Raw genomic sequence first — 13,028 nt, 5'->3', positions numbered from 1 at the left:
GTTGCCCAGAGAGGCGGTGGATGCCCCATCCCTGAAAATATTCAAGCCCAGGTTGGATGAAGCCCCATATAGTTGAAAATGTCCCTGCTCTTTGCAGGGAGGTTGGACTAGATGACCTTTAAAGGTCCCCCTCCAACCCAAACTACTGTATGATAGACAGCACATGATGCAGCCATTTAACCCACAGAGATATACTCCAGGCTACTCTTGTGGAGAGAATGGGCTGTCCTGTCCTGCCTTCCAGATACTTCTTCTTTTTGAATATACCCTCTTAATTTTAATTTCAAACAGCTGTCACAGCACTGTTTTGGTTTTGCTGAACCTTCTTAGAGCTCTGAATAGGGAATTGTTCAAATGCCTCCAAAGCTGCTTACTGTGAAACAGGAGCATTCTTTCTGTTACTAGAGGAAAACTGCATTTTTGTGTGCTTCTGTGGGTTTGGGCCCTGAGATCCCTTTGCATATTGACACTCAGGCATCACCTCCTTAATCTTGTGGGAAACCCTTCCAAATTTGCCAAGGTACTACAGCACTGCTGCCTCACACTTTCCAGCACCCAGAAAAGACACTGCCTAGGGAAATCTTGGACAGCTTCTCCAGCTGGTACAGTCTCTGGAGGCGTAAACCAAAGTGGGATCAAATAACCTGAAAAAACTGATTTGTGAGACCAAACATGATGTTCAGGGGCTGTGTGACACTAAATGGGACTTTCTTATCCAAGGCAACCAAGCTGGAAGAGGTGTATTATTTCCTGAGCCTAAACTAGTGCCCAAACTTTAAAGCCAATCATAGGTCTTTGCTTCTTGGCCATAAATGTGGAAGCAGGAAGGTCACGTTCCTGCAGTTTGAGAAGCAGCAAGGGCAAACAACCATTCTGGGGCTCCAGGTCAAGTTGCAGAGGCAAATTTCACCAGCATCCATTGCATCCTCTGCAGATGGATCTGCAGAGCCACAAGGAAATAACCTTGAATGCCAATTCCTAAGCCGTGCCATTCCAAATAAAAGTCATAAATTGTAGCAGGAGGTATAAATTCCATATTGACATTCTGCACCAGCCTCAAGCATGGGAGAATAATGCACTGTTCAGGCTGTTGAATGAGTTCTCTGTGTGCACTGAGTCATTAAAAACCTGTGGAATAGTCAATCACGGCTGCACAAAAATAAATATACAGCTGACTGTAAGTAATTCCTTCGCCTGATTTTTCTAGTAGGATCTTATAAAAAATGTTTGTTAAAGGGAATGTGGGGGGCGTTTTGGTTTGTTTGGGGATTTTTTTTTTAACACAGAGATTTTGGTATATTTGAATTGAGACCATATGTCTGGGTTTATGCTGCTCACATACAAATCTGACTAGTTTTAAGTTTAATACACCGCTAAAAACAACTGAATAAAAATCTGAGTGAATGTGTTATGATACAAAAAGGACATTTTTCAATTTCTAATTAATAGATCTGTGAATACAAGGGAATTTTACTATAGAAGCATCATGGGGCTGTTCTTTTTACACTACATCTGGAAAGGTGTGGCTGAGAGGAGATTAAACTAGTTAAATCCCATGATTTTTTTTTACATTTTCCACCTCATCTTACTTTTATCTGCACAGAGGATACTATTACATATATTTCAGTTTCACTTCAGGCAGGAAGGCTAATCCTCTGTGGAGAGACATTTAATAAAACTACATGCAGTTGGTTAGCCTAAACAGGTAGGTTTAGGCTACCTAAAAAGGAGGTAGGCTCCTCCTTTAAATTCACGAGCAAGGACTTTAAAACATTAGTGAGAAGAGGAAATTTGATGACTAGTCAGTACAAACATGTCAGGATCGAGCTTTTATTCAGGAATTCATGCCTGATCTTAACATATAAGACTACATGTATAAGTCAGAAAATGCCATCTTTATAAAGGTGATAAAATTGGAAATTCTTTAGTGTGTTTAAATTGTTGGGGAACTGACCTAAAGAACAGACCTGGCGAAATCCATCTTTCAGAAAAATTTATGTTCTCAAGACCCTGCCTCAAATGAATACATTAGATCACAAGTCTATAAATCCTGAGAAACTGTATAAATAGATTAATCCTGTTGGACATGACATCAGCGTCTCATCACCACACTCTCCTAGATTTCTTCCAAGGCTTTTATTTGAATTCTTTGCTACCCTTGCCTGAGAAGCACATGTCAGATTGTAAGCTTTCTCCATTTTGTGAGTTACGGAGAGGAGGAAGAAGAAACTTTGGAGGTTTTAAAATCTTATTTTACTCCTAACAGGTTAGAGGTAAGGAGAAAGCATTTTTTTATGAATTATTAGTGAACTATGTTTCCGTTACAACTGTAAAGTATGTGTCTCCACATGCAGGCTTTTCATGCTTACAGAGAGCATTAAAAATAACACGGAAAGGATTGAAAATCAAGTCAACATGCTAAAAGCATGATATGCTGTCTCTGTAACAAACCACATTTACAGTAATTGGAAAACTTCTCCATGTGCTGGCCAGCAATGATGTTTTTTAAGTGTTTTCATTTCCACTGAGGAAGTGTCATTATTTCCACTTCAGGAACTTTGCTGAAGAGATGCTAGCAGTATCCCTTTTGGGGTTCAAGGTTTTTCATTAACAGGCAGAAACTGCACTACTAAAGTTCTATTACATATTTGTCCTGCTTCAACTCTCTTTTAACCTTTTCCCTTCTAAGGAAGCATCCAGATGCATCACTTCACTGTATAAAAGTAAACTGAGCATAGCTTCAGTTTTGTGCTTTAAGGAAATGATATTTCCATAAAGTAAACCAGCATCCACTACAGAGACAGGCTGTGGTAAAATCTTTTTCCATATTTTTTGCCAAGGCCAAGGTCATTTTGGTGTTGGCTAAAGCTGAAGAAGGTTCAGTATTAATTGCAAACTCTTGTAAGACAAATAGCCTGACAGACCTTTTCCATCAGTTCCAACCTCATACCCAATCTTTCTACAGCTACTTGTGTTTTTTGAATTTGGTTTTCTGTACTCCTTATCCAAGACAGGCCAATGTTAATGGAGTCAGAGGATCCTATGCCCAGACACAGATGTGGTTTCAGCCTGAAGTTTGTGAAGGAGAAAAAGTTTATCAGAATCAGTTAGCTTAAATAAACTAACAAAGAAGTTTTCTCTACAAATTTGTTTTTGAATATCTGTTAGTGAGCTGTTCCAATTCTGAATTAAATATGCCTTTCTGAGAAATTCAAAATTTCAGTGAAACCCCAGACATGCTTCTGGTCCTGGAATACTCAGTATGGTTTGTGCTTCAGCATACTGATTCTGAATTTCTGCTGCATTGCAAAGTTAGACTGAATTAATCCTAAATGTGTTTTATAACACATTTGGGAGCTTTATCTCCCAAACGTTGGGTTTTTTTTCACTCTACAGAATTTCTGGTATGTTCTTAAGTAAATTTTCCTACAAAAACCCCTGGCATTACCCTTTCATGGACTATTTCATGTCCTCCCTCACTTGATGCCATTTGAGCATTTAGCACTGCATCCCACAATTAGAAATTACATACACATATTTTAGTCTTGTTTTTAAACAAGGTGTCTTTATACAGTTCACAGCAGGAAAACAGAAGTGAGTAGTTAGAAAGCATTTGTACTCTAAAGCCTGTAGAGCCTTTAGGACCATACAACATATTTGTGTTCTCCAAATAAATGGCCATTTACATCTGAAATATTCTGATGTTGCAAAGTTTACCGTGATTTACAACAGAAATAGCAACTGCATGTGAGCCAAAAACCAAAGATGAGACATAGTTTGCAGAAGAAGATGTATACAACTGTCGCCTGAAATCTAATGTTGAGTTGTGTATTTGCCATCAGTTTATAGGCAATTTCTGGGCTGGAGGCTGATTTTGGTGCTGCATAAGCAGGTTATGCAGAGCAAATTCCACAGTCCTTTATCTTACTTTAAACTAATGTTTTTCAATGGAAAAACAGTGGCTCCACCACAGCAAAGTATATCATGCTAAATATTTGTAAGACAGCAGTACCAGTTTGCTGCTTTGTTTTTGCTTCCTGTACTCTTTTCCTCATTTATACAGAAAGAACTTTTAAATGCTTAAGCAGGCATGGAGGATAAAATACTGGTATCAACCAGTCTTTTGACAATGCTAGGATTTAAATGAGGACCTTCATGGAAGCATGCCACAAGGAAGGCATCTATTTCTTCGATGCATCCCAAAAGCTTCCCAGATATCTGATGTCATGCAACTATCCCTATGGACTCCCAGCAGAAAATGCAATATTCAGCAGAAAAATGGCTTGCTCTCTTCCCTGGTTCTCTGCACCCCAAGTTTCTGGTATTCCTGAGAAACTCCCTTTTGTCTTCTTTCCATTTTATTGCCCTCTGAACTTCCAGTTATTACCAGAAATTAGTTTACTAAGTTCTACGCTGACTGATTTTTATGTTGTTACTTCAGCCTTTGCTGTGGTGTCCTGCTGCTGACTGTGATGAAAATTTCAGACCCTTCATCTCAAGTCTTGATGGATAAAGGTAATTGCTACTGTCAGTGCATGTCTTTCAGAAAAAAAAAATAACCTGATTTTCATTTCTATGCACATGGTTTCATGAACAGTTTAAGGGTATTCATATTAGATCATCTCATTGCAGTCCTAAGACTTTCGTCTTCAAGGTGTGATTCTGGAATTAATAATGGCAACTCTTTCACAGTCTTATTCTGTCAGTGTGAGCCTTCATTTTTTTCCAGTGCTTGATGCTTCTCAGTTTAAAACTTAGAATTGTGTTGCTTTGTAATCCTGACCCATAATAGCTAATGCCTTGTATCAGGCTGTTGTGTATCTTTCATCATGTTCCAGTTTTTACCAAACCTATGTCCACTGAGTCATTAAGACTGCAGATTCCAAGTTGCAGACCTCCTTTGAAAATAGACGTTTCAAGTCTGCTTTCCACTGGGGTGAGACTATTTGGGCATAAAATTTAAATTAAACCTGGATAATGCATGCTCGATTGAAAATGGCAGACAGTCAGCAACTGCAGCAGGGAACAGCATACACACCTCTTAGTCTCTAAATGTGCAAAGAGACAAAATATTTACTAAGACTAGGGGATTTTTTTTACCCTCTGTGGCACTGGTGAAAGCATAACCATGCTGACAAAGTTATAGCTGAGTGATTTATAGTGAAGTACTTCCATGAGGAGACATCAAAAGTGGAGTCCACTACAACCCAAGTACCAGCCAAATCAGCTGTCAGTAATACCAGCCTGGGTGGAAATGGATGGAAACAATGTACCATGGTCAGCAAAGAACAGGAATCTAAACCAAACATGAGGTGAAACAAGAGCACCCTGGGAAGAGAATTGTTACAAGGAGCCCCCGTTGGCTAACATAAATACCAAATAGCCTCGGATGAATAAGATTTAAACATTTTATAGAAAGCTGAAGCACAGTACCTTAGCCTAACCCAACCAATTTATGTGAGTGTTTTGTGAACTTAATTACAAATTTTAAAAATTTCCAAATTAGTGGCGTGTTTCTGTTACAACAGCTTGTCCAGCCTGGTTTCTCAACAGAAAGTTGCCTGGAAAGAGAAGCTGCCTAAACACTGCAAATATTTCACATCTTGAGGTGTCTGTGTTTGTGATCTCAAACGACTGCAGAACTTGCAGAAACTACTTTAAATCAAGCAAGCAAGTGAAGACTTCAGTTATTACTCTTGCTGCCTCTGGTTAGTTTTCTGTTGATTGCCTGACTGGTTGGTTTATTTTTTTGCTTTTGTCTCTTGGTGTTAGTCTTATGACCATCTGCACTTATGTAAAGTGCTTCAGTAGCTCTGAAGCCAATACCCAGGCACACTGATATCACGTGTTACCATGAAGTATTAAAGGCCACACAGAAGTGACAGCTTGGACCCACAGTAGCTATGTGCCTCACATTAAAGGGCCTGGCTATGCAGTTAAATACATCACTGAGCTCCCAGGAACCTACCAGACACATGGAAAGAGGTGCCTCTCTGAATCCTCTCAAGAAACAGTCAGCAAAGAAGGGAGCAGCTTGTGAAGCTCAGTTGTTATATTCTGAAATTGAACACTTGAAATTGAGATGAGCAGCTGGTCTCTACAGCAACTATTTGCTTCACATATGTCCAGAGGCAGGATAGCTTATGATTACAGAATGAAGCTGATGTGAGGGAAGGGGCTTGAGACTGCATTTGAATTATAGGTGTTTAAAATGATGGCAGCATAAGAAATGGTTGACCCAAAGGCCCCATAAGCTTTTAATCTACAATTCCCAGAATAATAGTGGAAAAAGCAGAGGTACATCTCAAGTGTCTGGCTTATTTCCCCAACTAAATTAACTGTAAGCACCATAGCTATTTACAACATGCAGAAAGTGTCAAGATGATAGTTAAAGTACTTACTTTATGGATGCAATATAAATATTGTTGTATGCAAATCTCTCACAAACAGTAGCAGGAGTTTAAGCTCTGGATGACAGCATGATTTGGTGTAATCTTTGCTAGGGGGTGATTTTTTCCATGAAAGAGGAAAAATCATGTGAAAGGAGATGGTAACTTTACAGAGCCTTTTTTTTTTTTTTTTTTTTTTTTTTTTTTTTTTTTTTGTGATCTCACCTTGATTTAACAACTCAAAAATGGTAAAGACAGATTTCTAGAAGCTACATGCAGAGTTCAACTGTGCCACAATTCTTCTACTAGATTCAGCCCAGAAACTAACATATTACGAAAAAAACCCACTTCTTATGAAGTTAGCCCCATAGGATGCGCTGTAATGGCGTTTTCCTTGAACACGTCAGATATTTTCTTTAAAAACAAATTTGTGCTTCATTTTCCCATCTTACCCTACCAAGCTTTATTGCTTTACACTTTATACTCGATCCTGCATCTTTTCCCCATCCAAGGTTTATATCGATGACAAACTATATATGGCCTGAGCAACTCTGAGAAGCCCCTCTGCCTGTCCCAAGCGCTGTGTTCGAGCCGCTGCGCAGAGCAGGCTGTTAGCACAGCAGTCATTTCTGAGGGGAAGGAGGGCAGAGCCGAGCGCCGCCAGGTCTAGGCGCTTTTCTCTGCGGAGAGGGGAAGGTGTCGGTGCGCGGCAGCCCCGCGGGGCGATGCGGGGGCGGTGCTGGCGGGGCCCTGCGGCGGTGCCCGGGGCTGGGGGCGGCCCTGCCCGGCGCGGGGGGCCGCTTCCCCCTCCTCCAGCCCCGGCCAGCCCCGCTTCCCCCTCCTCCAGCCCCGGCCAGCCCCGCTTCCCCCTCGGCCAGCCCCGGCCGGCTTTAAAGAGCGGCGCGGCGCGGGCGGCTCCAGACCGCCGCCAGCTCTCCGGCTGCGCTGCTCGGCCCGGGCGGCGGCCCCGGGGACACCCATGCGGCCCTAGGCTGCCCGTCGGCCGCAGCATGCCGGTCCCTCTGCGCCTGGTGTGGCTGCTCGGGCTCTGCAGCCTCTGCCGCGGGTACTTCGAGGGCCCGCTCTACCCCGAGATGTCCAACGGGAGCCTGCACCACTACTTCGTGCCCGATGGGGACTACGAGGAGAACGACGACCCCGAGCGGTGCCAGCTGCTGTTCCGAGTGAGCGAGCAGCGGCGGTGCGGCGCGGCGGCGGCGGGCGGCGGGCTCAGCCTGCGAGAGGAGCTGACGGTGCTGGGGCGGCAGGTGGAGGACGCGGGCCGGGTGCTGGAAGGCATCGGCAGGAGCATCTCCTACGACCTGGACGGGGAGGAGAGCTACGGCGCCTACCTGCGCCGCGAGTCCGCCCAGATCAGCGACGCCTACTCCAGCTCGGACCGCTCGCTGAGCGAGCTGGAGGGCAAATTCCGGCAGGGGCAGGAGCAGGGCGGCCGGGAGGAGTTCCGTCTGGGCGACAGCTTCCTGGGGCTGCTGCTGCACGCCCGCGCCCTGCTCCGAGAGACCCGCCACGTCTCCAGCGGGCTGCGCGACAAGTACGACCTGCTGGCCCTCACCGTCCGCAGCCACGGCGCCCGCCTCAGCCGCCTCAAGAACGATTATCTCCGCGCCTGAGACGGCATTCCCTGCCCCGCCGGAGCCAGCTGCAAGAGAGACCCCCGGGAGACACAGCCCGAGCGTCGGCCGGGAAGGAGCACCTCCTTGGATAAACCCTAGAAGGATTAAGGTCGGAAAGGGGCTCCGAGATCATCATCAAGTCCAACCTTTGGCTGAATACCGCCACCACGCCCGCTAAACCGTATTGAAAAGTGCCGCATTTACTCGTTTTTGAACGCTTCCAAGGGTAGTAACCCAAGCAAAATTACATTCTTCTCCATGGAAAACCTTATTTATTTTACCTTCTAAACAAATAGCGTAATTCTATAGATCGGGAGGTTCGAGGTATGTTTAAGTTAATATCCCATATTCAAAAATCTGCCCTCCGTTATATCGTTCATCTTTGGTTGCGGAGTGAAGTAGGCTTTCTCATCTCTGATTCCCTGTTTGGTTTTGTATCACCTGTTCTGCTGTGGCTCACCTACCGTAAGTGTAGCTGAAGTGAGGTGCTGGCCAGCTCCTTCCAGACTCCTGCGTAGCAAATACTTAAATTGCTTTTGTTGTTAGTCTTTCAGGGTAAAACCTCTGGCCCTCTATTAACTTCCTTTCTGATGATATATATATTTATATGCTTGTTAAACGTTGTTCCACTACGTAAAGCTGTGATTTTTCACTTGTGTTTGGAAAGATGGGAACTGTTCTGGCAGGATTTGTAGTTTCAGGCTTGCTTATCTGTGACTCTAAGCTATCATAACCCTAAGAAGCAGTCAAAAAGGCTTATGTCAGATCCTGAGAATGCTGGTGGAGATTTTTCTAGCAAAAAGAATGAGCCCTAGCGGTAAGTAGAGTTTTTGGATTCCAGATTTAAAAGCCAGGAACACATTTCTAAAGCAGACAAAAAGGTTTTGTCTGTGCAAGCGCATTGACTTTTCTTGGTGGTGACTTTGTACTTTTGCTAGCTAAGTTATTATTTTGCTAGCTAAATTATTAATAAAACTTTGCGGTCCTGGACAATAGCAAAAGTGCCTGGTGGGAAGGAGGGTGGGGATTATTTGGGTTTTTAGACTCATTGCTATTTAACTGACAGTTTGGGGTAATGTGGCTATTAGATTACAGATACTGCCGGCAGAATACCTTTTGGATGAAAAGAGTTTAGAGGTTGTTGTAATAAATATTTGAAAACAGTGTTAAAGTACATTTTTGTTATTTGTTTCCAAGATGCTCTTGATTTTAAAATGTTCTGTTGAAATGTGTCTTTCCAGCAAAAAAAAAAAAAAAAAAAATTGAAAGATTTTAGCCCCTGCCAAGTGAAAGAACTTGCTTTTTAGTAAAAACAAATAAAAATTTACAGACTCTCGGGGTAAGCAAATTTCAATAAAAGCAACAATACAAAAGGGCTCGTGCAGCAGACTTTTTTGAGTTTTTAAGCCTTTTTAAGCACTCATGGCACTGGAAGAGAAACTGATGTGCTTTTGTGGTGTGTTCTTGTTAACCCTATTCCCAATTAGTTATACTTCAGTCTGTAAACTGTTCAGTGGGTAAGTTACTCAGCAGTGCAGTGGGTCAGCATAAGTCAGCTTGGACTAGAGTGCTGAAGGCACCAGGAAAGTCTGATGAAGGCAGGTGCTTACAGAACCAGACAGCTCATTTTGCTGAAGGCAGTGAAGTGTAGCCTACCAGAAAGATACTTTAGATGTCACTTTGCATTTTCAAGTCCTCAGTATCTTTAAAGACTTGCTGGAAAAAAAAAAAAAAAAAAAAGGAAACATTTTATTGGTTGACTCTGGTGGAACCACGAAGTGTTATTTTGCTGTTCTCAAGTTAGAAAATATATAACAAGTTCTAGCTCTTAAAAATTAATTTATTTGTGATACTTTCCTTGCCGCTGGGGATGGACGGTACAACACAAAAGTGAGCTGAGTCACTGAGTCTTGTGTGCTTACTATCTTAGCAAAACATAACAGCATTTCTGGGCTGGACCAAGCTCCAGAAGTGCCTGAGAACAGTCTCCCACGAAGATGTCATGCAGTTTCATTTGTGCCCAGAGGCTTCTGAAAGAAAGTTTTAGTCTCTGTTTACCCACTTTGAGTCATTTGCTATAACATGAATTGTAAACATCAGCAAATAAACAAAAATAGCATGACTGTGCTATTTTTTTAGGTATATGACAGCAGTATTCAAATCCTAATAGAAAAATAGTAGTAGTAGTGTAAAACACAGCTTCTTGAATATGCTTTAAGCAGCTTGACTATTCTATTTGCGGTAGCAAATGTTTGGTCCAGCTGGAACTATTCCAGTGTATGCAGAATACCAAAAGAGTAAATGTTTGCAAAATGCTTATTTTTCAAAGCAGGACATCTGTGAGTGTTTACAGTATAACTCATTCCACTCAATGCCCTGTAAATTGTCATCTAATGAAACAAGACTTTACAATCCACGCTAATGTTTCATATGATTAATATGAATTCTTGACACCTTTTTTATGTTTCGTAAAATGTAAAATTTTTATATTTGAAATATGGCAGCACTCTGATTTTGTTTTAGTAGCATTGATTTTGGAAGGTTTTTAATGGTCCTTTCAAGGAGAAAATGAAGATATCTGAGTCTGGTCTATGTATAAGTTCACACATTTCATTAAAAATGGTCATTCTTAGGTGGATTTGATGAAGACAATACAAAAATCTTTTGGGACATTTAAATCTACTAGTTTGTTTTACATAATTTTGGCTGACCTAAGCAAATGTATATGTTAAAGATAAAATTTTTGCATCAGAGCCATTAATGGTTTTTATAGAGCTGCCTGCAAGAACTGAGTGCTTAATGATATTCAGCAGTTTAAAGTTTTAAATTCAATTTTTTTTTCTTTAAAAGCTATGAAAACTATCTTGCAATACTCTTTGCAATCTTAGAAATGTCCCGCTTTTGCTTTTGTCTAATAAAACTTATTTGTTTGGAAGGTATGAAGATTTCCCCAGATCTGGATCTTCATACAGCCTATATTAAATAGTAAAGGCCCTTTTATCATTGAAAAATTGGTAATTATTTCTAAGCAGAGAGCTTTAAAATGATGATTGTAGCAGCAGTCATCCCCATTATGTCCTTCTGTTTCATTATTGCATGGGTATCGATTCTTTCTTCCTTTTCAGAATGCAGACGTTCAAGCTAAAATTGAGCTGACAGTGAGGATTTTTTGAGTTTTCTGATGATTTTCAAAACACGTCTTATTTCTGAATTTATTAAAGAGTTGATGGTACCGAAGAGCAAAAGACCATTTTCTGGGGAAAAAAAATGTTGCAGCTGGAACAGTCATACAGAGCTTACTTAATACTTAAGTCTTTCATCAAGAGGAACAGGTTGCCCAGTTTCACAGGTTGACTTATCCAGAACCATCCTCACACAGAAAAGTCAAGGGACACTCTCAAAAACTTGGTGAGCCTTTAAAAAACCCTATGTGTACCAAGCTGGGGTGTATTAATTGTTTGAAGCTAAATTGTTGCTCCTCTAGGTTGTCATGTACTCAGATGCAGTTTGGCGAGATGTATACCTCATATGCAAAAAATATACCTGGCTTAGTTACTAGAAACAACCTTGTGAGGTACAGAGCTCTGGTTATAATCTTGCCTAGGAAATGTGTATTTGGTGGATAAATTCTATTGAATGTGTCTGTTACTGTTGGTGTGGCTCTTTATTTAGATGGTCTTCATGTTGCTTTACCAGTTTCTTGCTCATGCTTCTTGAATGTAAATTTTATGATTATTAAAGAAGTTTTCAGCTAACACTAAAGTGTTGTGAGTGAAGTGCATTTCACAGTCACTATTCCTGAAGTAAGCCTGTGGATTCAAAGTCTGTAATTTTTCTGTCTTTTAAAATGTATTTTTACTTGCAGTTCATTGGGGAATTCGGGGGTTTTATTACCTAGATTTTTTTTTTTTTTTTTTTTTTGGTGAACCGTTAGCAAAAAATTGTTCAATTTGTGCCTCTGTATTTCATTCCTATACTATGTGAAACTGGGAAAAAATACTATATGCGTCTTTCAAAAGCTATTATCAGAACATATGTATAAAAAAATGACTAAAACTGCCTACTTTTTTTTTCCTCATTGAGTTGTTATCCTGCCTACAAGATCAGTTTATAACTGGAAAAGGCAGAATTTAATGACTTCTTCTGTAACAAGGAAAACATATGGTCTCCATAACCATTACATTTTTAATGACGTGCCTTGGACAGAGTCATTCCATGTCTGTGTAGAGTCATTCCTCCTTGAAAACTACCTTGGGGAGTTACTGCTGGCAGTCTCCAACATGCCATTAACATTATTTCATTTGAAAAGACAATGCCAAGAGTATCGTATTTTCTCAGATGACAACCTTCCTTAGACTGTGTACACCCCTTGTAAGTGCTCAGAAACCGTCTGTATTGTAGTCATTGTTCATGTCTCAGCTTTCCTGGGGGGAGAAGTCTTTAGAGAAGGTTGGTTTAGGGAAAAGATTCGTTATCCAATGAAGTGGATAATGTGAATATTGTGAAGAGCACGAGGACCAAAAAAAGCTATGTACTTGCATCACATTTTCCATGCATTTTCTAACAGTTTGGTATTATATATTTGGTATATAGTGTAAATACTATTATTTACACTAAAACTTTGGACACATTCTAAATTGCAAGATTTTTTTTTTTCTGTCCACTTGTTATCTCTTCTCAAAAATAATATGACTATGATTTTCAGTTTGGTGTTAGGTTTTAATCCACAAAAATTAATTCAGTGGTGTTTTCGTTTCTTAGCTGAATTTATCTAAGACCTTGTCATGCCTTTTTTCCGGTTAATGGTGAAGAATTATTTCCTTTGCACTTTCTGTGTGGACAACTTCTTGGTTAATGAAGAGCAGTCAATTTTTCTTAGAATAGGCTTTGTTCTTTTTAAACTGATATTATTTTGTTTCTAATTTAATGTAATTCATCTGAGATTTGTAATAAAGTAATGCACTTTTTACTCAGGAGTCAAACAGAGGTACAACAAGTTAAT

The 13,028-nt window shown here is 40.8% G+C and overlaps 1 protein-coding gene across 1 annotated transcript; it reads left to right on the top strand.

Annotated features, from left to right (window-relative positions):
* Positions 1 to 7,376: 7,376 nt before the first annotated feature.
* FIBIN (fin bud initiation factor homolog) lies at positions 7,377 to 11,895 on the top strand. The gene has a single exon (XM_066320468.1). The coding sequence runs from the start codon at positions 7,400 to 7,402 to the stop codon at positions 8,021 to 8,023; it is 624 nt and encodes a 207-aa protein (XP_066176565.1). The 5' UTR covers positions 7,377 to 7,399; the 3' UTR covers positions 8,024 to 11,895.
* Positions 11,896 to 13,028: the final 1,133 nt, after the last annotated feature.

Source organism: Sylvia atricapilla, chromosome 6, assembly GCF_009819655.1.
Source record: "Sylvia atricapilla isolate bSylAtr1 chromosome 6, bSylAtr1.pri, whole genome shotgun sequence".
NCBI lineage: Eukaryota > Metazoa > Chordata > Aves > Passeriformes > Sylviidae > Sylvia > Sylvia atricapilla.
This window is presented reverse-complemented; position numbering and strand designations above follow the sequence as displayed.

Bases quoted from the DNA above. Each gene is read 5' to 3' on its own strand.
- FIBIN (XM_066320468.1), top strand. From the start codon at position 7,400: ATGCCGGTCCCTCTGCGCCTGGTGTGGCTGCTCGGGCTCTGCAGCCTC.